The sequence below is a fragment of the Colletotrichum fructicola genome, assembly GCF_000319635.2.
Source record: "Colletotrichum fructicola Nara gc5 chromosome Unknown KSG_Nara_v1_contig04, whole genome shotgun sequence".
Lineage (NCBI taxonomy): Eukaryota > Fungi > Ascomycota > Sordariomycetes > Glomerellales > Glomerellaceae > Colletotrichum > Colletotrichum fructicola.
This window is the reverse complement of record NW_027094054.1, coordinates 5013930-5035935: the sequence shown is the minus strand read 5'-3', so window position 1 is coordinate 5035935 and position 22006 is coordinate 5013930. Positions and strand designations below refer to the sequence as shown.

The window sequence follows — 22006 nt, the reverse complement described above, 5'->3', positions numbered from 1 at the left end:
GATAACATTATTTCGTTTTCGGAGTATGGTCCGGTCGGCTGTAACCCCAATAAGCTGTACCACTCTCTGACAGTCAATCGTATAGTACACTCTCAGCACAGTTTTAGTTGCGAGGGAGTCGGATAATACTAAGTAGAGAATTGAGTTTATGCCTAGAGCCGATATGTGTGACAAAGAAGATTGCGTTCTACGCTGGTATCAAATAATCTAGGGAGGAAAAAAGGGCTACAGATGAAGGTATCGCTGTTGTCGTACATGCGTGAGCGTGCTGGTATGAAGAATTGTAGGAAAGCCCTACTCATAAGAAACCAAAAACTCCTACGCCCGCCTGGCGCCGTGCTCACAGTCGCATCTGAACATCAAGTTCACGAGTCGTCCTGGTCCATGAAGAACTTGACAATCTCCTTCAAATCAAACAGGGTGACGCCACGGCGTGGATAGCAGATATACACCTGCTCACCGAGAACGCCAAACTTGTCTCTGAACTCGGCCTTCCTACCAAGCCCGAGACTCTTGACGATGGCCGCGTACGTTTTGCTGAGGAACTTAGCCCGGGCGCCGTGCAAGTGTTGCCCTGGGACAAATCGCTCGCTGACGCCGGCGCCAAAGGTGACGGGGCCCGAGATACATGAGAGGGCGTACTCAATGAGGACCTCGATGGTGCCGTGCGGGGCGTTTGGGAAGTCGAGAGCCCACTTCACCTGCCAGCCGTACCGCGGCGCGAGCTGCGCGAGTACGACCATGCAAAGGACCTCGCCGTCCTTTTCGGCCGAGAAGTAGCGGCGGTGTGACTGATCGATCCATGGGCGGATCTCCGTCATGTGGACTTGCTTCTTCTCCTTGCGCTTCTCTTTCCATGCGGTGATGGACTTGTCGGCGCGGCTGATGAAGTCTTCGTTGGGCTTCACCTCGTGAATCTTGATACCCTCACGTTTGACGCGACGAGCAAGGCGGTTATCCGGGGCGATATGCTGGTCGGCATCGGCGCGTTGCTCTTCGGTGCAGGACATGGTTCGCCAGCCGATGCGCCGACCGAGAATTTCCTGGACTTTGTTGGAGACAAGCATCCACACGGGCGTGAGCTTGAGCTCCTTCGTGACGAATTCGACAAAGGCAGGAATGACTTCCTCGTATTGGCCGCGGTCGCAGAGCGGATCGCCAGTGATCATGGCAAACTTGCCTTGCTTGACGTAGCCGACGGCCGCACCGCTGCTATGGCGCCATAGCTCAAAGCGCTCGTCCAGCCAGGATGTGTTGGTGGCGTCACCATAGTTAGCGATGAGTTCTTCGAGAGCTGGCATTTCTCTGCCTGCCCAGATTTTGGTGGTGTCTGCGTTGGGGTGGGGGAGGTTGAAGGAGCGTTGAGGTAGGGACTTAGGGTCGCGGTAGAAGAGTGAGCCGTATCGAATATCACCCAAGTTGAGAAGGAGGAAAACGAAACGGTCGAGACCAAGACCTGCACCACCGTGTTGGGGAGCGCCCAGGTCGAATGCCTCGAGATACTCAGACATTTCGTCTTCCGAGATTCCATTCTCGGCCATGCTCTTTCGCAGTTCCTTCGGGTTATTGATGCGTTGGCCGCCAGTGCAAATTTCCTGGCCTCGGACGAAGATATCGAAAGAGTTTGTCCAAAAGGGGTCCTCGGCTTTATGAGTATAGAATGGACGGGCGTTGGCGGGAAATTTGTCGAGTATGTAGTAGTCAGTTTTGTACTTTTCCTTTACTAGCTCTCCGAGTCTGATCTCGTCTCGAGTTGAAAGGTCTTCATCGGCGACGTCTCGGCCGTCATCGCGCAGCATCTGCAGACCCTCGGGGAAGGGGATGATGGGAGTCTCCTCAAGCCAGACGAGATCTTCACTTGGCCACCTCTCCCGGATGATTTTGAGCTCAGGCATGGCGTGCACTGCCGTAAAAATGTTCTTGAGAACCTGGTCGAGAACCTTCAGAAGCTCGTGGTAATGCTTGTGAATCTTCATCTCAATGTCGAGGCCGGTGTACTCTGTCAAGTGGCGGTGGGTGTTGGAGTTCTCGGCACGGAAGACAGGGCCAACCTGCGGGTGTCAGTAACGGTTCATCTCAAGGTGTCATTCATTGCGATGCATACCTCGTAGACCTTGCCAAAGTCGGCTGAAATTGCCATCTGCTTGGCCAACTGGGGGCTCTGGGCCAAGAAGGCGCGACGGCCAAAGTAGTTGAGCTTGAAGACTTCTGCGCCGCTTTCTGTAGCAGCTGGCTGCAGCTTGGGTGTTTGAATCTCAATGAAGCCATTGTTGTCGAGGGTTTCGCGGAACTTGCGTGTGATCATGGCACGGACACGGAAGAGGGCTTGGTTGGAGGGATGTCGCAGGTCGAGGACGCGGTTGTTAAGCCTATTGTTCATGCTCTCAGGCGGTTGGTAATTACTGAAAGGAGGCGCCTGCGCGGGGTTGAGTAGGTGGATGGAGTAGATGTCGACCTCAACATCATGGTGATACGCTGACTTGACATCCTCGACGGGTTTCTTCAGAGAACCGGAAACCTGGACGATGGACTCAGGGTGCAGCCGTTGCACCCACTTCACCATGTTTGGCGTCACGTCATGCAGTACGCCCTGGATGGTATCGGTCTGGTCGCGAAACAGAATAAAGTCGAGGTGCTTGGAGATGTTGCGCTGTGTGTGGATTCGGGCGCGGAAGGTGACTTTGGAACCAACACCTAGTTGGCCCACCTCGGCGATGGTGTTGAGTTCGGTTGGGTAGTTTTCCTCGCTTCCCTCGCCGTAGCGGGCTTTCGTCTCGTCGTCTTCGATCTTGCGAGCCTCCTCGTATTCTCGCCTCCTGCGCTCTTCCAGCTCGCGCTCCAGCTGCTCCCGACGCTCCTGCTTCTGGCCCCGTTCCATCCTCTTCAGCTCGCCACTCCTCGTCGGGCTTCTTCCGTAGCTAGACTTGCTTGAACCACTCGATTGACTAGTCTTACTCGACCTCGGCGTCTGCTTCTCGTATACGGTCGTCTTGGTGGTGGACGGGGTGGAATGGTCCGAGTTGCTTTTCATCGACAACCTGTGCGCAATACGCGACAGGGGGTTCGTCGAGGGCGGTGCCCTTGGGGTCTCTGATTCCATCATATTGATGTTGGTGTGTCACTGTCGCCGCCCCTTGGCGAATTTCGGGTGTACGGTGTGTGTAGATGCCGTTGGTTTCTGGGCAACGGGTATTAGGAAGAATACGTCGTGAGAAAAGCCAAGACAAGTTTTGGGGGAGGAGGGGATATATGGGTAGATCACTGCAGGTACCAGTCTGGACACACGGGACTTTGAGGACGAATGAGCCAGAAGCAGAAGGGACGGGAGCTGGGGAGGGTGGATGACAAAAATAAAAAGGGTGGCATGGACAAGAAGGACACCGACAACAGTCATGATGAGGGCACTCGGCGCACATCAGAGTCCGCGGCGGACAAGGCTCTCCGCCCGGGAGGAACTCTGTTGCTACCTGCAATACCCGTCCAGAGCTTCAGCCCTTTACATTGGGCATCAGGTACGTGTGACTTGGCCATGATCAAGCAGCCGCGACTTCAGACCGCGCAAGTCTTGGTTCCAGGCGGCGACCAAGACGCTTACACGGCAGGACGGCAGGGCGGGCATGTTCCAGACTGACGTTCGGGTGGTGAAAATACGTCAGGGCGCCAAGGGCAGCGACGAAGTACACGGTACCTGCGGGAAGGAGTACCTGCCCTACCTCTACCTCTATTGTGCCGTTGCGGACAGGGCAGGCACGAGTCGAAAAAAGTTTGGAGAAAGGCAGGAGCAATGGATCGATCGCTGGTGCATCGGACAACACTGGGCGGTGGCCCCCGGCGGTCCATTCCCTGGCAAAATGCGAACTCACGTCGTGACTTCCTCACTGTTTTTTTTTTTTAGAGTGAGAAGTTTCCTGCCGCGGCGACCATGTGGTGTCAGTGCAGCGTCATTTGGTGTGGGGCGTGGTACGTGCACTGCGGTACGTACCGCCAGAGACACGGGAAGAGAGGAAACAGCAAAGGGCCGGGGAAGGTGAAAGGGGCAAGGGAAGGTCACGGACGGCGAAACCACGCTCATGACTGGCTGATATCATATTGCAGCGGCCAGTCGAGGACCGTTTGCTCCGGGGCAGATCCCTGATGCCCTACACCTTACTATGCATGCAGTACTCACACTCTAGTCTGCTGGTAGTGTGGTGGAAGGCAAGGTCGTCTCCGCTGCTTCCCGTCTTCTGGCATCGTCTGGAAACCGCGACATCTGCATCCCGCAGGTAGCTCCGATCACATCCCGGAAGGTACGGCCCCACACCTGCCCTCTGCTGCACCTGGTGAGCCTCTACTGACGTCAGATCGCCGGCACCCGTCGAACCCCGTCGCTGTCTAGCCACGTCTGCCACCTTCCCATCGAGTCACATTCTCGAACCAGGTCGACAGTCGCTCTTCCAGCTCATCCGCCGCGCCGTTTTCCTGCTACCGCTCTGCCGTTGTCATTGCAACACCCCGACACTGCTCTAGTCACTGTCCCGGTCTCAGGCTGGCAGGTTTTCGTCTCTAGATAAGCCGCAGCTATCCAATACCACGACGCATCCAACACGCTTTTGTGCCGCACACTAAAGGCTCGACGTGCCGACATCAACACCCTCAACGCCCAAACAGGCTACCTCGCCAGGCTGATCCTCCCCTCCAACTCGAATAAGAGACCTCGATCTCATCTGCCAAGGCTGTCCCGGCTGCCGCAGGGCACCTCCGCCAAGTCCAACCAACTTTCAACGTCAACGACACCTGACGCCCAACCTCCACCACCAGCCCGGAGCCGCCAGTAGCCCGCCGACCTTTTACCTCTCCGGGTGCCACCATAAGCTTCCTATCGAGCTCTTGATTTGTCAACCCGTCTCCATCTTCCCTCCTTCTCACTCCTCCCATCCATTATCAATCGTCCTCTGTTTCCGTCGCACCCGGACGACAGCGGCCCCCATTGGCCTCACCGCATCCGTCGTTCGACAATGTTCTTTTGATTTGCGTCCGATAGTCCGAATTTCTCAGCACCCACCGGCCACCAACCCGTCACCTGCAGCTGCATCGCTTCCGCGCATTCCGCACTCCCAATGAAGTCCAACAGGCTCACACGCACCGTCTCCAACATATCGAACCTGTCCAAGTCTAGCAAGAACGGCAGCAAGAACGGGAGCAAGGCCAACAGTAAGGTCAATAGCGCCGCTACCAGCAGAGCCGGTACTCCCGACGGTGAATATGAAAATCCACTGGAGAACATCGCTCGTTGGCGCCTGACCGCCAACGCGGTCGCACTGCGCTCCGGGGCCGCCTTTGCCTTCGGGCTGCAGAACCTGTCCGCTCCCGTTCCTCCCGCTGCAAATAGGGTCATCTGGCTAGACTCAACATTGTCAGAATGGTCTGGTCCAGAGAAGATCAGGGTCGATGTCTACCTTCCACCTCACACCAAGGCTGGCAAGCCCACCGGGAACTTCCCTGCCGTCGTCAACTTTCATGGCGGAGGCTTCATCCTGGGACAAGGAACCGATGACGCCCGATGGGCCGGCGCCGTAGCTTCGGCACTCAACGCCGTCGTCTTCTCCGTCAGCTACCGTCTGGCTCCGGGCTTTCCCTTCCCTACCCCGGTGGAGGATGCTGCCGACTCCATCTTGCAGATCGTTGCACGTGCAGATGAGTTCCTCCTCGACAAATCCAAAGTCTTCGTGTCGGGTTTTTCGGCCGGAGGCACGTTGGCCCTCGCCAGTTGGAACCTCCTGCAAGAGCCAGAGAGGTGGGGTTATGAGCTTAAAATCCCGGTCCCCGAAATTTCCGGGATCGTGCTCTTCTATCCGCTCCTCGATTGGACAATCACGAGGCCAATGAAGCGCGAGACATGTGGCAGGCCAGACATGACTCTGCCAAAGGGCATGACCGATCTCTTTGATGCATCCTATGTCTACCCTCCTCGGCCCAGGTCTGAGCGCGACGATCCGCGGCTTTCCCCGGGACTGATGTCAGACGAGATGATAGACCGGCTCCCACCCATTCACCTATGCATGTGCGAATACGATATGCTGCTATTGGAGGGACAGAAGTTTGCTGAAAGGGTTCAGACCCGTGGAGGCCGGATCAGCACTCGCGTGGTCGACACAGAAAAGCATGCATGGGATAAGCCGCCACCATTTACACCAAAAGAGAGTGTCATGGTGGAGTATCACAAGGCCATTGACGCCCTTAGAGGATGGCTTGGCTTAGGCGCTCTAGAAAGCGATGAAATATTCGATGGGACGATACCAAGGATAGAGATTACTAACGACAGCGAAGACAGTACATGAGATGATTGGAGCGATGGGCTTCATTAATATGGAGTGTAGGTTACGTTGCTACAGTTTTGTCCTTACTTTTCACTTGGCAGATATCCAATACAGCGTAACGCACTGTTTCATTCAACCTACCGAGACTTTGAAAGCTCGTGCTAGTGAACAACCAATGCCCAGACTGGTCTAATCGCATTTGACCTGCCAACATGGCATGCGTGATGTCTCACAGCTCCCCATGCAATCCTGCGAGACGACACGTCTGCATAACAGCATCTGCATTCGCCCACATGTAGCATCTACACCTGAGCGTATGATACATGGTTCGAATCCTCGATAATGCCATTGTTGAGTTGATTACGCCGCGCACAGATATTGTTGAAAAGAGAGGAGACGTCCGAGGGCTCTCGGTCCCGAGAAGGGAGGGCCAGCACCCGTGTTGAACCACCCCGCGATTGGCCTCGTCTGAAGTTGGCGGATCAGATGACTTGGTCACGTTCATCTGGTCAGTGCTTTCCTATCGACGTACTTTTGTTGGGTTTCAGCAAGCGGGCTTGGTGCGTTATTGCAGTTGATTGTTTGCAATTATTCCATATTCATTGGCTTGCAAATAGCATCGGCTGCTCTGTGTACACTAGGTAGGCTTTTGGAGCGGGTGCACGAGTTACTGTGATCAACTGGGGATTGCCAGCAGCTTCGCTCACCTGCTGCCGTAGTTGGGGAGATATGCTGAGGTCGGCGAGTGTAGCTTGCGGGTGCTCGTTCTTCCGAAAGAGGCGACTTGGAGGCTCTTCCTCAGTGTCCTGCACGCATGTATGATGACCTAGGTCAATTGTACACAGGTTCTCACTTGGATGATAGATGCCAACTCCTGCGTCATTCCCGCGCTGCAATGATAGGCACTGTGAGGATATTGATCTGTGGCCTCGGTTCCCCGACTTTCGGTCGCGGTGAGAGCCTCTTGAAATTGACACGAATATTTGAGACAGTAGAAACATTGGCAGGTGCCAGTGTTGAATATGAGTTTGGGAGTTCCCTAACTTCAACGGTAGAGTTGAAGGGGCCTGGGAGAAAAATAGAGAGACAGAGAGGAGGCGGCAAATGCGTCTTGGTACTTATTTATTTTGCTTTCATCTCTGAGGTCTTGTTCTTATGTGCCTTTTTCGCGCAATTAGACTAGTAACAGGTAGATGCGCGCCTCGAAACGTCAGTAACTCTTTCGATACTAAGCAAGGATCGGCCGCCTCAGACTAGGCCTCCATTCTCAAGAGCAGAGAGTCCTTAGCACGATCGCATCGTGGGGTCAGTTACAGGGATCGGCCGCCACAGTATGGAGTTGAGCTAGCGCCCCAGTTCAGATCACATCCTGACTATTTGATCCATAGTACTGTATTTTAGTGCACCAAAGTGCTTGCCATGAACAAATACTCACTGGATCAACGATTCACTCTCACATCTATGGGATGCTTGCTTGGTTCGACTGGCGGAGGAGTTGAATCTAGCCTTGGTGTAGACTTTTGCCGAATGGGACTTTTGATAGGCTTTTGAGAGGTCCAGCGTATTGTACAGGTGATGGGATTCTGCGGCAGAACGCCTCTTCAGCCATTTGCCTGGAGGACTGTCAGCATGGTACTTTGAAATCAGGCTGATACACTAATCAATGTATTCTTCTGACTCTGACGAACGTACACTAGGGGTTCCATTGAGTCGGGACTTTGCCGAGGTGGCTTGACACTTGCAAGACGGCACCGATACACCAACGTTGCCACTGGCTCTCGGCCCGGTCCCGCTTTTCAATATAAAAACTGGCTCGCGCTGGGCCCTAACAAGCAAGTCGATTTTGGATCTTTTGTTCAAGCCTTTATTCCTCGCTTGCGACTAGCGAAAGCGGCTCAGCGAACCCCTGGAACGGCAATACAGTCATCCACGATGCCGCGTCAGACCTGCATCGTGCTTCCGTACCGTGCACGATCTGGGCCTCGGGACCCTGCTAGCCTTACGGGGCTGGGGGGAGACGATTGAGGCAGTTCCCTTAGGTGATCGTGAGCCTTGTTTGGCGGGGTCCGTCATCTGGCTTGGAGGTTCGTCACGACTTCGCTAGGTCTTACTGCGGTTGACCGCTTGCTGCTTTACAAGGGCGAGGTCGGCCGCCCGGACGCCGCGGTGAGGTCTAGTCGCTGCGGACAGGATTTTAAGATGGATACGGTACGTTGAGTATGGAACTTTGGTGTTTATACTGCGATCGTGTGACTGGGCGAAGCACAAGGCGAAGTGCTCCTACCGGATTCACCTACTGTGTATCCTCTCACGGGGCGGGCGATGCTCAACACGGGACTTTGGTGCCGACCTCTTGCGGAGATAACACTTTGTGGGCAAGTACTTACAATATCCAGTTGCGAAAATTGAAGCCTTAGTCCTCCACGACGAGACAATCTCGTATATAAAGCAGCTCGAGACCATCATCCATCATCCTTCCTTTCCTCTCTCCTCAGCAGCTCAGCCAATTCAAGTCCACAACCACCTGCCTCTAATCTATAATTCCACAATGGTCAACTTCGTCCTCGGCGCCGTCGCCACCCTGGCCGCTGTGGCCCCCCTCGCCGCCGCCGCACCCGCCGCAACTCCGGCCCCCGAGATCTTCTCCTTCGCAAAGTGGGTCGACGGCATCATCGCCAACCCGCACGGCGACAACCTCACGCCCGAGGAGGCCGTCGAGGCATACTACAAGTCCGTCAACGCCTCCGAGGCGGCTTCCTTGGACTGGGACTACGGCCGCGCTCGCAAGCGTGACGATGCTGATGAGGCAGCTTCCCCTGACTGGGACTACGGCAAGCGTGACGAGGCCACTGAGGCGGCTGCCACTCCGGACTGGGACTACGGTCGCGCTCGCAAGCGTGACGATGCCGCTGAAGGAGCTTCCCCGGAGTGGGATTACGGCAAGCGTGACGAGGTCCCTGAGGCAGCTTCCCCTGACTGGGACTACGGCCGCGTTCGCAAGCGTGCCACCTGCAACACCATCGCCGGCACTCAGGCTTCGGTACGGTTCTTCGCGGTGCCTTTTGAAAATCCTGAAGCGGCCACATGACTGACTCTTTGGATTGATAACAGGTCGCCGACGCCGTCTCGTGCATCAACTACCTCGCCGGCCTCGGGAGTACATCGTGCGTGGTCTCCAACGCGAAGAGCCACTTCTGCACCATCGGCAATGCACAGATCACGGGCGTCACCTCGGGCAGCATTCCCGCAGCCTCTTCCTGGTACGATCCTTCCTCCCCTACACTCTCAAAGGCCCTAAAAATTCCTGTTTGGCCCGAATTGAGTAGCATTTTGGTTGGAGGAGAGATATGCTGACGATGTTTGCCCCTGATGTAGCAATGATGTTGCCCGTGGTGCTGGCTATATCATGGACGCGTGCACTCTGAAGGACAACACTGTCCAGGGTTCTGAGTTTGCGTACGGTAACGGGGATCTCCTCGTCTGGATCCGCAAGCCTGAGTAATCGCATTGAATCTTGAACTGTTCAGTTGTGGCAATAGTAGGCGATGTGGCGGCTTGCGAAATACGCAACTGCTTACAAAGAGTAGACAGGGGAAGTTGAAAGATGTGTTGGGCCGTACAGAGCAGTTGGTGGTGATGGACTCAATTATCTCCTCGTTACTTTCGCTGCATATATATCCTACAAATCATTTTCACGAGAGTGTGAAATAATTTCATTATTCATGTGATAATCGCTCGAATATCTACACTATTAGGAACCCTTAAGTGGTTTGAGTACTACACTGGAACACTTTAGTGAAGGAGAGCGCTCGCAGCAGTCAGGTTCAGGCCAATTGTCACATTGCCCAGAACCGAGCTGGCGAGCCAGTTTCCAACATACGAGTTCACATCCTCAGGCTTCTCCCACATCACCCAGTGAGTGCCGTTCACCTCACCCCGCGACAGGCTGTTGAAATATGTCTCCATACCCGTCGACAGCACTGGGGGCAGCGCTGTATCCAGCGAGCCACCGATGTACAGCGCGGGCTGTGTGTACTTGGCCGTATACGAAGCATTCGCGGGCACCAGTGCCAGCTCGTCCTGCCAGTTCAGCTCGCCGGTGCGGTACCAGTTCAGCGTCCTGTTGAACGGGTCGCTGACGTAGTTTTCGACGTAGTAGTCCATCTCCTCCGCGGTCAGCAGCGGCGTATCCTCCGTCACCTCGTCGAGCAGCTCAAATGTGAACCCCGCGCCGCTCGAGTTGAAGGCCGACCCCCCACCGGGGAGTCTGACGCCGTAGATGGTGTTCAGTATCTGGCGCACGCGGGTGGCGTTCTGGGCCTCGGGGAGGCCGATGTAGTCCTGGACGGCGTCGGTGCGGAACTGCTGCTGGTAGTGCAGCGTGGGCAGGGCGACGGCCTGGTCGATGTATGTGAGGCGCGGGGCCGCGAAGGGCGTGCTGATGACGAAGAAGGCGGAGATCAGCTCGGGGTGCCAGAGGGCGGCGCGGTAGACCACGGCACCGCCCCAGTCGTGGCCGCCGAGGATGATGCGGGACAGGCCGAGGTGGCTTGCGAGGGCGGCGATGTCGTCTGAGGCGCGCTTGAAGGTGCTGGACAGGAACGGTAAGCATCTTCCCAGAGTATAGCATGTTATGAGTCTCAACTCACTAGAAGCTAACATCTTCCGGCGCATCCGTACCGCCGTAGCCCATCATGTCAGGTGCGACAACCCGGAGGCCTTTTGAAAGAAGGTAAGGGATCTGGTTGCGCCATCCCAAGGACATATCAGGCCATCCGTGGATGAGGAAAATCGTGCCGACGACATTGCCTGAAGCCGGCTCTGCGAGGATGTAGTTGTACTCGACGCCGTTCAGCGTGGCGGTCTGGTACTTGACCCGAGGGTCATTAAGAGTTACGACAGACATCACGGCAAGCTCAAAAAGAATGTGACTGCAGTTGGTGGTGACGCCGGTGTCGAGCGTAAACAAAACAATCCCATACCGGCCGAGGGGTTCCCGTCTACTATATACAAACACCACCGGGCCACTCAGGTTCCTCGGCTGACACCATTTTGCATTGGGTAATAAAGCTTAGCAGAAAAAAAGACGTGCCTCGGTTGCACCTATTGTGGATAGAAAAGCCGTTTTCTTTGAGATTGCCAAGATGATGCCCCTTTCTGTGGTGCTATTTGTGGAGTGACATGGGCGAAATATTCCCACGGAATACCCAGAAACAGCTAGGAACAGTGGCAACGCAGCGAGGGCAGCCCGGGACAAGGTTAATTAGGTGTAGCGGGGCCTCCGACTGGCGTGGGATTTGGGGTAGGGGTTGTTTTGATGCGTCTGACTCGGGCCGGGAGCAGACGACGTCAATCCAAGCTCGTTCTCGCACACCGGGTAGGGCGCGATATGAAAAACACGAGAAATATTGGAGATGCGCTCACTGTTGTCATGCTCTCGTGGGCAGCCGAGTGTGGTCTTCAGTTGTAAGGGGCCCAGTCAAATGGCTGGCCTCGTGCAACTTGGGAGAGACATTGATCGGAGAAATGTTGAGATGCGAATTCTGTTGACGCACCGCACCTCGCGCGCAGTGGAACAAGTTGCGATATCAAATTCGTCTCGGCGATAAGATTCAATCAATGCCTGTGTTATCTAGATGTCGAGGATCAATATCACCTTAGACACACCTGAGTCAACGCCGAGGTTCGAGGTTCAGAGTCCCGAGGGGCTATTAACCACTAGTTCATGCAGTGCAACGGCACAACCTCAATAACATCCGCGGCACACCTCAAAGGATTCCTCGACCCAAACGGCCAAGACCGTGGACTTTTTTTATATGCATTAGTTATTGACACCCGCTGAGTCTGGAACCTGAAGTCAACAGCCCAATTTTCACCACTGAAGGCCCCATAGGCAAGAACTCTTCGACACATTCTTCGACTGCCCTGCTTGAGCGATTGTATCAACACAGACAGGTAGCAAAATATCAAGGAAATGGAACGGAAATCAGAATGACCGCCAAAGAAACCATTCTAGCGGCCGTTCATCTTTTGGGGCACCCAATCAGTCCAGCGGCCCGTACCGCGGAGGCATCTGAAACTCCACATGAGGTTTGTTCTTCAACTCCTCCGGCACCGGAGGCATGACCTCCATTCCTTCCAGCAAAATGACCTGTTGCCCGCTCTGCCATTGGGTTCGTGTTAGTGACCGAGCGACTTTACAACTTGAGAGATTAAGGCTTACCGCGAAATGATGGATCATGTGACAATGCAGCATGCTGACAGCAGGAAAGTAAATCTTGTAGCGGACCACGACGAACTTTCCTTCCCCCGCTTGCAAAGTAAATCCGTCTCGGTAAGGCGGATTATCTAGGTTGAAGTATTTCCCGTCCCCGTGCTTAATGGCGTCGTCGACATCTTTCCAAGGAAAGCCGCCTTGCCCCTGTCCGATGATGAAGACCTTGTGGTTGTGCTTGTGGAAAGGGTGGCTGGCATCGACTTTGGCTCCATTCTCAATGATCAAATCGACGACGGATCCGTTTCTGAGGAACCCATGTGGATTCCCCCATGATGTCTTGCCGCGCGACTTTTCGTTCCATAGAATGGGAGGGACATTCTGACGGAAGAACTCATGTGGGGCTGCATTGAGAACCCATGTCGATGGTCCCGTGTTGTTGACTGTGAATTTCAGCGTGAAATCCGCTTTCTGAGGGGGCGGTCGAGGTGGGAATGGAGATAGCCTGGTTTCTTCCATGGCCTTGTTCGCAGGATCCACCAGACTACCGTTCAGATGTAGCCACGGTTTGGTGTTGGGAACTGTTCGATTGGAGGCCTTGGATAGATCCTGTGAGAAGTTCTCGTTAGCTTTACTCATTTCTCCCACCGCTCATGAGCTGCCATGTCGATTCGATCTAACCTTCGTTGCTGCATACCGCAAGATACCGGCTCCCTGGATCATTTGCTCAGATCGTAAAGAATGCAATCTCAACGCATAGTCTCCAGCAGGCTTGTCCAATTTGACTAGAATGCTGCATAGGAGACGGATCAGTAGTTCGAAGCAGAAGGTGAGTGAAACGCATGATTTGGGGCTCACCTCGTTCTTTCGCCGAGATTGACATGAGTTCTTACCACTTTCTGCGGATGAACAAATTCGCCATCAGCCCCTACAACCCAGAATTCATGCTCGTCAATACTCATGGCCAAAGAATGATGAGCACCAGAATGAATGAAATTGATCCAGATCCATTCTTCTCCGGGATTAGCTTGGATGACTTCCAGTTCTGGATGTGTCTCGGTGCAGTATTCAGGGTTGGTATACTCATGGCCAGAAATCATGTAGCGACAGCCTCTCTCATTGCGTCCAGGTCCGCCAGCATCTTCGAGATCACGAGCAGACTCGCATCGCGTGCCACCCCTCCCGTTTAGAGTCAGACTGTTGGCACATATTGGGATATATCCTGTGTCCCGGAAGCGGATGAGATACATATCCATTGGCTGATCATTCCAGTCGGCAACTATGACGTGCCGTGGGTTTGTCTCCGCTGCTCGCATGGCCCGGATATCATGCTCATTATCAGATATGAGATGATACGGTCGAGGACGCCAAGCAGCTGGCACGATCCAAATCGGACCCCTTTGGCCCTGATTACATCCAGGTCAGGCTGATCGAAGGATTTGAAGCGGAAATAAGTGACACTTACATCAGAGAAGGCGGGGCCAAAGTGCCCATGATAGAAGTAGCTTCCATACTGCCCTTCAGGTGTGAATCTATAGGTGTAGTTGTCTCTGGGCTCGGTGGCCCACTTCGTATTGTTAGATGACCGGTGACTGACGCAGGTGATGTTTGAGGGAATGCTTACCTGGGTAACGCCTGGTACGCCATCGTTCCAGGGCTCGTGAATTTGGTAGATACCGTGCCTGTGTGACCTTAGATGTTGTCTTATTTCACGAAAAATAGTCTGCACAAGAGTATACCAGTGAATTGTGGTTTCAATTGGTAGTTGATTGTCCACGAACGCTTCGAGGGTTTCTCCTTCTTCAACAGTAAGTACGGGCCCAGGAGTGTCTCCGTTGATTAGATAGGTCGGACGACCATGACCATCTGCGTCTCAGTCAGAAAGAATAACTGAACAGGGTCAATCAGGTCGCACCTTGCTTATCCCAAGCATACGTTAATGTGAGATTATATCTTCGGACTTCCTTGCTCACGACCACAGCAAGCGCTGACAGAAAGAAACCCACGACTCTGACATGCATCATGTCAAAAACGCTACTTCAATTTCATTCACAAAATGTCCTGGCACCTTTTGGAAGAGCCTGATGAGGGCGATAGTAGGATGGACTCAAAATTCCCTGTAGGATGTTTGGCACCGGTGTAAGTCGAGCCTCTGCTGTGGTTCTGGCCATACTACCTGCACCACACGGTCGGCCCCCAACTCACAGTCGAACCTCCGATAGCTTCTTAGAGATCCGCGTCAACTATACCATTCTCTCTAGATCAGTAGTCTCCATCCCGGCCCATCAGGTGCCGGTGCATTGACGACAATCCCACTAGCTCCGGGATGAAGCTTCAGGTCCGAGTCATTCGTACCGGCACGGAACCTGAGTACTCCCCGGGGTAGGGATCCAAGCTGTGGAGTAATCCAGGGAGTCGCAGTGTTCATGCGGGGGGACAAGCGAGGTTCAGTAAGTGCCATTCTGGGAAACCATCGCAACTGCATTGTTTCATTGTTCGAAACTAGTATTTCCGAGTCCTTCGGACTTTACATTGAGTGAGTGGTGTTGTGACCCAAGGAGACTTTCGAAATCCTATCCCAGCAACCTTTCATGAACAAACTGTCACAAGCGTGGCTCCACGTAATTGTCAGGGTTGCTGTCCAAGAACTCATTAACCCTGGCCGCGTTATTCTCAGCATACTGCCAGATGGACGCGTGTCCAGCACGAGGCCAAATGACTAGCATGCAGTTGGGTATCCCATCCAGAAGCTCATAGCTCCTTGGAGTAGGGACCAGGTAGTCATCGTCGCCCGTCATAACGAGCACGGGCATTGTTAGCTCGTGAAGCCTATAGTACGAATGTTTGTTTTTGTCACCCGGCGCACACCAGTTCTTGATACACGACAACTGTATCATGAAGCTTTCCACGTCGTTGAAGGTTGGGAGTGCTCCATCGGCAGCATTTTCGTTGAACTCACTCTGTCGCAGGCGTTTGAAGTAAGAGTCGGCGGCCGCTCTGCCTTGGTCATCATTGCGAAAGAAAGTCAGAGTGTAAGCGGCCTGCCAGTCCGCCTCAGAGGCACTGCGCTGCAAGGACAGGAAACGATCCAGGTTCGGGTCGGTCCGGGGCCAAAAGTGGTCCCCTGGCGTTGGCCCGGAGGGATCAGCTCCGACTAGGATCAGGCGCCTCACTCTATCTGGCTTTGATAGCGTTGCCATTTGGCAGGCCATGCTTCCGATGGAGAAGCCAAGCAAGTCAATGTAATCGAGAGACAAGGCATCAAGGAATGCGTTCAAATCATCTCCCATGATATTTACTAGGGAGCATGGATCAGCTGACGGCTTTATTAATGATCAAGGTAGAGGAGGCACATACTGTCGATTGGGGTGCGTTGGGTGTCGCCAGTGGTCTGTCCAACTGCCGGCGGGTCGAACATGATGACCGGGCGCTTCATAGCAAGAGGGCGTATGAACACGGGATCCCAGTAACCCATCGAGGCCCTCACCTGAAAATCATCAGCTATCGGTCCTGGATCGAGCGAGTGCCACTCACATGCATGTGCAACACGAGAGGGATACCCTCGGCGGGACCAAGTCGTCGATAGGCATAGACAATGCCATTCTTCGCCTCGACCTTCTGGACAGGGACGTAGGTGGGAAGCATACTGGTAGTGGATAGCCCAACGGAGATAATTGTTCAGTAAGTGGCTCGGGTGAGAAACCTGGGTAATGGGAACGTCTTGTGGTCTGTTTTGATGTTTGTAATGAGTGACAGATGGTTGTTTCCTGGAAAACTCGACTATCTTTGTCGATATGCTTTAGGGACTGTTACGGCGTAGAGCTACTGTTTGCAGTGAACAAGGTTCATGTCAGTGATTCGAGAAGCGATACTATCGTATTTTTCGTGTCAGTAGGGGCACATCATGAGCATTAAGGTTCTTCCATATGATCAGAGGCAGAAAGAATATTCCAGCAGAAGTCATCCGAGCCTGAATAAAGTCGTAGACTGCATGCAAGCGAATAATCGTGCAACATTCTATTACGACGAATATTAATCCACCCTCTACCAAAACTAAATACAGGCGGTAAGTTTTCACGAAAAGATCGATGATCATAAAATCAACCAAAAACTCTTTGTCAGAAGGGACAAATGAAAACTATCGTTGGGCTTTGCAGTTGAAGTTCTTGAGTCATACATAAGGTGTCGAAAATGATGGCCTGCGTGTCATGGAAACCGATGGGATGCCGAAGGGACGCCGCAAAACACGCACCGCATTATGAGCCAGTCGGGTGGCTCCGAGGAACTTTATTTCGTTTGGTTTACGTCCAACCATGCAATCACCCATCGAGCCAGCTTCCTTTGACTTTACGTTGCGTATCGATCAAACCATTCGAGGTAAAGTAAGCGCCTAATAATGTTGTTGTCCATTGGGCTGCGCGAAATCAACTTCGAGCGTCTCACAATTCGAGGTTGTAGCACTTCACGTCCAACATAAACTAGCTGGAAGCTTATTGACACGAGGCGGGCGCGGGCAGAAAGAATTCGGCGTTTAACTACCTAAAACAGCACTATTCTAGGCAAATTGCCCCGTGTGCCCAAGCTTAACCAAACACTCCATCATTCTTCGGCGCGAATTCAACATGCGGCATGTGCTTCACATGGTCTGGCACCTCGTCCCGCATACTTGAATCCATGCCCTCCAGCAGGGGTACAGACATGCCCATCTGAATGCGGGGTCAGCCGGGGCCGGGGTCGCGTAGAAGGAGAATAGGAGAAAGGCCGAACTCACCGCGTAGTATTTGAACTTGTTGGAGTGTAGCATGGTGGCCCCACGGACCCGAATCTGCCACCGGAGTACTGCCCAACCCAGGGGTGGCACATCATGAACCAGCTGCAAAGGGGGATCTCGGACATTGAGGTGCTTTACTCCGGCTGCGAGCGCATGTTCCACGGTGTCCCATTTCCAGGTTGCGTTGGGCTGGGAACCGACAAGGAACATGGGGTCGCCGTGCTTGTAGAGTGGCATCACTTCGTCGACTGTGTTCTGGACGATCACGTCGACTGTGGTTCCCCACGGCAAACCACCCACCACGGGGGGCTCCACGGCCGAGACGTTTTCAACGAATAGCAGCGGTCCCATCTGTGAGTGGTACAGTTGCCAAGGCTTCTGGTTCAGAAAGAATTCGGTAACGTGTCTCTCGTACCGCGAAGGCTGCTGGTCAATCTTGAAGTGAAGAGTGCGATTAGCCTTTGGGGGTGCAACGAGCGCGTATGGTGCCATAGATGCCGTCGACGCCATTTTGCATGAGGGTGCGACCACGCCATCGGGTCTTACACATGGCGGCGAGCCGCTTGGTGGATTCTGAATTTCCATCGGCGCCCCATGAGCTGGGTAGCGCAACGCCTTGGAGACTGTATGTTAGCCTTGCTGAAATGATGTTTGATGGAGTAAACTAACGGGATATCTCAGAATCGAATACCCATGGAGGTTTTGAAATTTGCTGGTCGATACGAGTCGCATCGTGTAGTCGTCGCCTGGTTGATCCAGCTTTATCAATACAGTGTAGCGGGCGCCGTTCGTGATGTAGAGAACGTCGACGAGCTTAGGCCTGATGAAACCGCCGTCGTTTGCAACAATCCACATCTTGTGGTCGTCAATGCTGAAGTATACGGCATGTTCGAATCCAATGTTGAGAATATTGAGCATAATCCAAGGTCGCCCGTGGGTTTCGATCACCTGCAATCGCTGTAAGTAAACGAAGAGCTATTGTATGCGCAGCTGAAAGCCAAAGCACTTTACCTCGTAGTCAGCCTTACTGGGAGTGCAGCGAACTCCATCATTCCCTTTTTCAATCACACACCCTGACGCATCCAATAGCTTTCCGTCCAGTTCAGTGAAGTCGGGATGACGGCAGTGTCGTCGACCTTTGGAGTTAACGAGGATAGAATCGTAGCAATTCAAGTTTGTCCCTTCCCCTTTCAACTCCATAACCCGCCATCCAGCATCTCGTCGATAGTAGTTATAAACCAGCATGTGTTGTGCATTCCGTTCTGCCTCGTGAATGAGGGATAACTCTGTAGGAGACGAAGTTATTTCGTGATAAGGACGAGGGCGCGAAGGTGCCGGCGCGACGTAAGTCAGTCCGTGAGCACCGTCCATGATTCCCAGACCAGTATGGTCGGCATACCAGTTCAATCCCCAATGTCCTGTGGTATCATAACGGGAGGTGAAGTTCCCTCGTTGTAGGAGTCCATACTATCGGTTTGGTCAGCGCAGAAGAGGTAGACGAGAGAGAAGAACAAGTTTTCATCTTACTTGGTTCAGGCCTCCAGTTCCGTCGTTCCAGAAGCCGAATCTGCCCAAATAATTCAGTCTAGTTCATGACATACACCATCATTTGAAGAAATCGCCAGCCTACTTTCGATGATTCATTCCCGACCAATGGATAGACACCTGAGCAAACAGGTCGTTATGGACGTTCAACTCAACGATATCCCCCTCCTCGGCATAGAGGGTTGGGCATGGTGTCTCTCCATTGCAAACATAGAAACCTCTCCAAAAACCACCATCTGAACAAATGCATCAGAGATATGTCACATGGTACCGTGAATTTCAGAAAACGAACCTAGATTCAGCCATCGAGCCCCAACAGTAAGATTGTACCGTCTAATTATTTGCTCGGCGGATTTGACATGCGAGTGTACGCTCGCGTCCGAGATAAGTTCGTTGTGGTGACTGACAGGCCAAAAAGTCCACCAAATCAGCATAAAGATGGTGATAATCGACCCAACGAGGGACCAACGAGCTGGTCGTGAAGCTGGGGCCACGATCGAAGCTCGGTCCCTACGACAGCTCCGCGACTGACTCTCACCATCGACAATTGCGCCATCGATTTTATCACACTTCATAGAGAACTCCATGACGGTTGGTCTTCTCACCAAGAGACTGAGAATAAAGAAAAACAGTTTTGAAGTTAGATTCGCGGCTTGCCGGCGATGTCTTAGAGACAGAAGATAGGCTCTTGGCTAAAGTCCTGCAAGTGCAGATCACCTAGTTCGCGTACAACGAAGGAGCGATCTATTCACCTCAGACACAATCTAGACATCTAGTCTAGCACATTTGCCATCATTGCTTGGGTGCTCTTTGCTACCCAAGGTGGGGTGCAAACATGGATCAAAACATTACTCGCATTGATGCACGGCAGAGGCCAACCGAACGAACAGCTCCGTGGCCATCGCGTGCCTCCCACACAAGCCGGGATGAAGCTAATACAACAAGAACTAAAGTTTGACGACCAGTGTTGGGATGGAAAGCCTTGGGAAACCTTGCAAATCATCTGAAAGAACTTCCAGATCTAGTTAGATTTCCGGCAAACAGAATTCTGTCACTCCAAACATGGCCTCATGAGCTAGCTACCGAGCATTTGTCGGGCAGAATACTTTCTGTGTGTACACCACTGAGATGGGGAACGAGCGTAGGTTCTACAACATCATAACGTAATATCACAACCGCGGACTAATCCGTGGTCGAATGGTATTAGCAATATCCGAAACCCTGAGAACTTCAAGAAATCACGACATCAACCCAAATTATTCGGAGGTTTCGCAAAGCAACAACTTCGTTCAGCGCTCTTGACTCGAGAGACTTCCAGTTTAACAGCTAGAACAGATCCTTCCAGGACCAGGTCCGTAGTACGCGAGGACCGGATCAGGTAATGGCTCAGCCGACCTCACGCGTGGGATCCCGCCGATCGCGTCAGACACTCTTTGGTAGAACCTTTGAATCAACTTCTTCTCTCTAAACAACGCGACCCAAACAAAACACTTTGGGAGGATCATCACAACTCGCTTGTAGTAGTGAAAACTTACTTCGATTCGCGACGACAAAGATGGAATCAGCTTCAGTAGTCAGGATGCCACTTTGGGACTCGGTGAGTTATATCAAATATCGTGACAAGCTTGTCTGCTGAACGCAATAATCAGCCATTCAAAGACAAAACGAAGTCTCGAGTTAGCAGAACTAAGATCAATACGAACGGAAACTTGCAGAACAGCCTAGTCACCAAATCGGCGCTATTATCAGTGTCGAAATGGCTGCCACTGAGGGACGAGCACAGCGACTGCTGGTGGAGCATGGTTGGGCCTCATTTCGCTGCGCTTTTTCGCAACGCGGACTACAGTCTGGAGGCCCAATATGAATTTCTTCTTTTCATCTATCACCAGGTAGCCCCGCGACTGGGATCGTCTCCTCGCGTGCTTGCATTGGGCTCAGCAAAGGGTGACAGCGGACTTTCTCTGGATGGAACACACATTGAGTACAGCTGGAGATGGAATGAGCCCGGCACGAAGCCTGAAATTCGTATGGTTATGGAGCCATTCAGTCGATTTGCGGGCACGTATATGGATCCTCTGAACATCAAACCAGCGACGGAGATGCTGTACTCCATGGCACCCCAAATTCCGTCTCTCGACATGAGCTTGTTCAATCATTTCATCGGGAAGTTTTACGACGCAGCACAACACAAGTACCTGGAGACTAATGAACGCCCAATCATGACAAATGTATGTCTCGGGTTCGAGTTTCTGGGGAACGAGATCCTCCCCAAGGCATACTTCTTCCCGCGCAAGCTCGGTCAAGTCGGTCTTACTCCCATGGCCGTCTGGGAAGATGCTATCACCTCTGCGGTCCCCGATACACCAACCATCGGCACCGTTTTCTCATTTGTCAAAGGAGAGGCGCCAGACATGGGCTTGACACTCACACCGCTTTGGTTGGGCATCGACGTTGTCCGTCCAGCGGATGCGCGCCTCAAGCTCTACTGCGTCGAGGCTCGCACGTCGTTCGAAAGTGTCAAGTCCATTCTAACGATGGGAGGCAGGATTGAAGTCCCCAGAGATCTACTTGGAAAGGCCTGGGAGCTGATGAAGGCTGTTTGCAATCTCCCTGCAGACTTCCCTCAGGATCAAGATCTCCCGAAAGCACCCCGATATAACGTTTCAACCGACGGCGTTGATACTGCAGGCCTTTGGGGGACCTTTGCGTACTACTTTGACATCGGGCTTCGTCAACAAGAGTTACCCGACGTCAAGTTTTACATTCCAGTATGTCACTACGGCGCAGAGGATCAGGCGATTGCAGAGGCAATCACCAAATGGATGGTAGATAATGGTCGAGGTCAATATGTGGACGCCTACTGGGATTCTCTTCGCGACATCATACCGCACAGGGAGCTGAAGGAGTCTCGCGGTGTTCACATGTGGCTGTCGATGATGATCAGAGGGGGCAAACTGCAGGTTACGACATACATTGCACCAGAGGGACACCATCCCAAGCGTCATGGAGGTGCTGCAGGATTGCACAGAGAAATTGCTGCGCAAGTCACAGGATTCTAGAATGGTAGTCAGTTGGTCGATTTGGGCAATAAAGTTCGTACTCCAATTCTCGCTTGCGCGGCAAGGAAGACATGCCGGCGACCCTCCTGGATCTTCAGACCAACGACCCGGTGAAACA

The 22006-nt window shown here is 53.1% G+C and overlaps 8 protein-coding genes across 8 annotated transcripts; 3 read left to right on the top strand and 5 right to left on the bottom strand.

Moving 5' to 3' along the window:
- Positions 1-365: 365 nt before the first annotated feature.
- On the bottom strand, positions 366-3103 carry CGGC5_v008223 (Aspartate--tRNA ligase; the record flags this gene model as incomplete). Its single annotated transcript, XM_032024826.1, has 2 exons — positions 366-2051; positions 2105-3103. 2 exons carry the CDS (start codon positions 3101-3103, stop codon positions 366-368), a joined length of 2685 nt encoding a protein of 894 aa, XP_031891925.1.
- A 1996-nt stretch (positions 3104-5099) lies between these two features.
- Positions 5100-6320, top strand: are-2 (Arylesterase; the record flags this gene model as incomplete). The annotated part of the gene is made up of 1 exon (XM_032024815.1): positions 5100-6320. The coding sequence occupies one exon, from the start codon at positions 5100-5102 to the stop codon at positions 6318-6320; it is 1221 nt and encodes a 406-aa protein (XP_031891926.1).
- A 2527-nt stretch (positions 6321-8847) lies between these two features.
- CGGC5_v008221 (uncharacterized protein) lies at positions 8848-9801 on the top strand (the record flags this gene model as incomplete). Its single annotated transcript, XM_032024804.1, has 3 exons — positions 8848-9339; positions 9411-9559; positions 9675-9801. The coding sequence occupies 3 exons, from the start codon at positions 8848-8850 to the stop codon at positions 9799-9801; spliced, it is 768 nt and encodes a 255-aa protein (XP_031891919.1).
- Positions 9802-10091: 290 nt separating this feature from the next.
- On the bottom strand, positions 10092-11205 carry EPHX2-3 (Bifunctional epoxide hydrolase 2; the record flags this gene model as incomplete). Its single annotated transcript, XM_032024793.1, has 2 exons — positions 10092-10890; positions 10949-11205. The coding sequence occupies 2 exons, from the start codon at positions 11203-11205 to the stop codon at positions 10092-10094; spliced, it is 1056 nt and encodes a 351-aa protein (XP_031891920.1).
- Positions 11206-12342: 1137 nt separating this feature from the next.
- On the bottom strand, positions 12343-13236 carry abr2-3 (Laccase abr2; the record flags this gene model as incomplete). Its single annotated transcript, XM_066151988.1, has 3 exons — positions 12343-12462; positions 12523-13122; positions 13195-13236. 3 exons carry the CDS (start codon positions 13234-13236, stop codon positions 12343-12345), a joined length of 762 nt encoding a protein of 253 aa, XP_066008601.1.
- A 1880-nt stretch (positions 13237-15116) lies between these two features.
- rutD-2 (putative aminoacrylate hydrolase RutD) lies at positions 15117-16158 on the bottom strand (the record flags this gene model as incomplete). The annotated part of the gene is made up of 3 exons (XM_032024771.1): positions 15117-15811; positions 15871-16000; positions 16048-16158. The coding sequence occupies 3 exons, from the start codon at positions 16156-16158 to the stop codon at positions 15117-15119; spliced, it is 936 nt and encodes a 311-aa protein (XP_031891918.1).
- A 938-nt stretch (positions 16159-17096) lies between these two features.
- Positions 17097-18202, bottom strand: GIP1 (Multicopper oxidase GIP1; the record flags this gene model as incomplete). Its single annotated transcript, XM_032024760.1, has 3 exons — positions 17097-17219; positions 17285-17899; positions 17954-18202. 3 exons carry the CDS (start codon positions 18200-18202, stop codon positions 17097-17099), a joined length of 987 nt encoding a protein of 328 aa, XP_031891923.1.
- Positions 18203-20628: 2426 nt separating this feature from the next.
- On the top strand, positions 20629-21888 carry xptA (Xanthone prenyltransferase A; the record flags this gene model as incomplete). The annotated part of the gene is made up of 1 exon (XM_032024749.2): positions 20629-21888. One exon carries the CDS (start codon positions 20629-20631, stop codon positions 21886-21888), a length of 1260 nt encoding a protein of 419 aa, XP_031891924.2.
- Positions 21889-22006: the final 118 nt, after the last annotated feature.